The sequence below is a fragment of the Pygoscelis adeliae genome, unplaced genomic scaffold (genome assembly GCF_000699105.1).
Source record: "Pygoscelis adeliae isolate BGI_AS28 unplaced genomic scaffold, ASM69910v1 Scaffold189, whole genome shotgun sequence".
NCBI lineage: Eukaryota > Metazoa > Chordata > Aves > Sphenisciformes > Spheniscidae > Pygoscelis > Pygoscelis adeliae.
The window spans coordinates 1479770-1483225 of record NW_008825543.1 but is presented as its reverse complement, the minus strand read 5'-3'; the positions used below and the strand labels follow the sequence as shown (position 1 = coordinate 1483225).

At 48.4% G+C, this 3456-nt stretch overlaps 1 protein-coding gene across 1 annotated transcript; it reads left to right on the top strand.

The window, feature by feature from the left end:
- The first annotated feature begins 2401 nt into the window (after positions 1-2401).
- Positions 2402-2758, top strand: LOC103923601 (TRAF3-interacting JNK-activating modulator-like). Its single transcript, XM_009331985.1, has one exon. It carries the CDS (start codon positions 2402-2404, stop codon positions 2756-2758), a length of 357 nt encoding a protein of 118 aa, XP_009330260.1.
- The last annotated feature ends 698 nt before the right edge of the window (positions 2759-3456 follow it).

Below are 3456 nucleotides of genomic sequence, written 5' to 3'. Positions count from 1 at the left end.
CCAAGCAGGACATCCGAGGCCCAGATTCAACGTGCAATTGGGTCATTTCTAAAAATCAAGAAAAATTAGTTGAAAAATGCTTTTAAAGTGTCCTGAAGGGTTCGGAGCAGGTTTGGCTGTAGATACACACTTTGTCCCAAGCTATGGAGTTCATACCCAGCTTCAAGGCAGCGCATTGCGGGGCGCTGGCGTATGCCCACCTTGTGTTTCTGTGTGCAAAGCTGTTGGCCAGACCTTGCCTTGCCTGCTGGGCCAGGGAAAGCATGTGTGCAAGCACCGAGAGGAAGAGCCCTGGGTGAGCACAGCAGGATTGTTATGGTACAGACATGAAAGCTGCATAGGAATAACCTGCTCAGCCTTTTATACCCCCAGACTCCTCCAGCTGAAAGCATATCCCAATAAGAAACACCTGAATAGTGAAACACTATTGGGATCATTCAGTAAATCTAAGCTAAAATTAGAGATGCTTCAGAAGCTATTCAAAGAAGAGAATATTCAAATAAAAATGAATAAAAGCACGTAAGCAAGTGCTGTACTTCAGGGGCGCCTGAAGCCCACGTCCCATGCGGGCTCAGGATTGGGAGCAGTGTCCTGGCTGGGGGTTTGCAGGCACCTTCCCTGCCCAGAGCAAGAGCTGACCACCTCAGAAGAGCCGCTCTCTTTCCAAAGGAAGTCCCTACAATGAAAAGATGGCGCTAGCAACAAGCTTTGGGTATGCCACAGCTAGCAAAAGGACAGTAAGAAGAATTACAGAGCAGATATTAACGCAGACTAAAAAGCATGGAAGTATTCTATACGTAAATGGAGTTTACTTGTTCCCATTTTTTTTTTCCATTAGACTCAACAACTTCCTAATTGCTTGAGACAGAATGAGACAAATGAAGTTTTGGTGGTTTTGTTTGACACCGAAGAACATTTAAACCTGAATTTTCAGAGACTAAAATTACTTTTTTCCCCCTCCTTCCTACATTAATGTGATTTACTAAACACGAGAAAAGCCCCACACCAGACACAGCAGCTCCCAGGCTGAACCCCCTGGGGCCGGGCACCCTCCAAGCAACATTCACAGGATGGGCACGGGGATGATGAGCCTCTTCACTGCCGATGGGGCGAGGGGACAGGAGAGGAGGAGGCAGCTTTCGCTCGAGGGGAGGAAGGCAAAGGAGCAGTTGTGGGTGGTTATTGCTCAGCTTTCTTTTTAGCTGATGCAGAGGCGAAGGCCCAAATACACTGGATGTGACCAAAGTCCAGTAAAAAACAATACACCGGTGGCTTGCAACTGTGCAAAGAAGTCAGCGGGAGGGAGGAGGTTTCATATCTACACCCTGCATGCGCACGGAGACAGCACAATAGTGCTGAAACAGAAGAGCTCCTCCTTCGGCCAAGCCGCTGCCTTGTTTGGGCCACAAAATCCCCAAACAGAGGTAGAATTCGTGCCTGAAGCAAACTGGTACCATTGAAAGTGTAACGATCAACCACTATATTTGTATTTGCAATGAAAGAACCAAGTTGCAGCTTGGCGACATACAGACCCAGGGCTGCAGCCAGGGAGGCTTTAGGAGGACAAGTGAAGGCGAACAAGCAAAGGGCAAAGCGTTACACAGCATCCGAGCCAGAGAGCTGGGGAGGGAGGGAGGGGGCAAAAAGGAGGTAAGAGAAAGCAGGACTCAGTAGCTGGGATCTTCAGAGAGTGGGTGCGCAGGGACTTTGCCAGATACTCCATTGAAAAACACCCTACAACACTTTCACTGCTCCAGACCTCTCTGTGCACACAGAAAAGACAGCCACACTAAGAAATATAATGCAACTACTTGAAGACTAAGTCACACAACAGCTATATCCACACTATATTTGGATCTATCAAAAAAAACTGGCAAAAGAAATGCATATTTAAAGAAGTTTACTGAAGGAATAGCAGCTATTGCTCTTCTTGCATTTTCATCATTTTCTTTAGGTTGGCTAAAGAGCTACAAGAGCGTGCACCAAAGAATTAGTCTGAATAACAGAGGGATTTTATTTTATCAGGAAAGCAATTCTCCCAGAGGAAGCAGTGGAAGCATCATTACTTGGTAGCAAAGCCAACTTCATGAGGTTGCGTTAATTGTTTGAAATTCTGTTCCTGGCATCCCCCAGGTCAGCACCACCCAACAGAGGAGCAAGAACAGCACAGTGTGTTTTACATAGCCAACATGTACAAGTTCACGGACAACAGATTTCTCCAGGAACACCGCTTGCATCCGTTGTATGAGGACTTCAGAATCAGCATCCAATACCTCACACATGCATTTAATCTCAGAAATAATTAGTTTTCACCCAAATCATGTCTTTTCCCTCGGTTTCATCAGGTCAGAGGACCCTGGAGCGGACAGGGCGGTCACAGACCAGCAGAGCTGTGCCCAGCATGATCAACCAACCCAAAAAGGCACGGCCACGGCACTGGCGCGAGAGCTACGACGAGAAGTGTGAGCGGCGGCACGAGACGCGGGAGAACCTGCGGCACCGAAACAACGTGACGACCTGCCGCCGCCTCAGGCAGGGAACAGAGGAGCCGCCGCAAAGCCCCCGGCAAAGGGAGTTTCTGAGGAGGAGAAACCTGGTGAGCGATGCTGGAAGGACACTGCCAGGACAGAAGCCCGAAGCACGCATACCCCCAGACCCCTCCTCATGGGTGGAACCGAGACCACCTGCCCTGCTTCAGGTAACATCAGCCCCCAGAGCACAGGTCAATGCTCTGCCTGCTCCAGCTAGCTCCCACTAAAGCACTGGCAGCCTGTCCACCGACCACGACAGCATTAGGATCTAAATCAAAGTACAGCCAAAAAGTGAGAATGCACCAACAAAAACGTGCATTTCCTTATGAACTGCGGTCAGGCACGGATAAGCACTGTCACCTCCCTCCCAGTGTGCTCCTCTCCCATTTTCCAAACCCTGAACTTTGCTAACCTTGAACCAGACAGAGATTTTCTGCCATTCCTCCAAGTACAACCCCACATCCTAGCTGCTAGATTGCAGTTTTGCACTTACAGAAATTATTTTTGCCCTTGAAAACCGAGCTCTAAACACATGCCTTCCCTCCATCACCTTCGCTGTTAGCAGGAAGGGTGCAGGAATTAGGAGACTCCCTAATACTCATTACCTACCCTGTGCTGCACAGCTAACAGCAACCCAGAGGGCTCACTGCCTTGAATAAATCTATAGAAAGATGCAATGCAAAACACCTCAATCTGAGAGCCAAACAGATTTCCTTCTAAACTTTTATCCCGTGCAAAATGAACAATTCCCCTGGTACGTTGTGAGTTCATCCTGGGGGCTTCACAAACCTATATGAGCGGAGACAGTCAAACATGAGATGACTTACACAGGCATGCCCTCAAGATCCCTTTGCAGCCAGAGAGCATGCAGAACAATTACCTACCTCCCACTGCCATTTGGTTCACCAGGTTTAATCACCTGCTA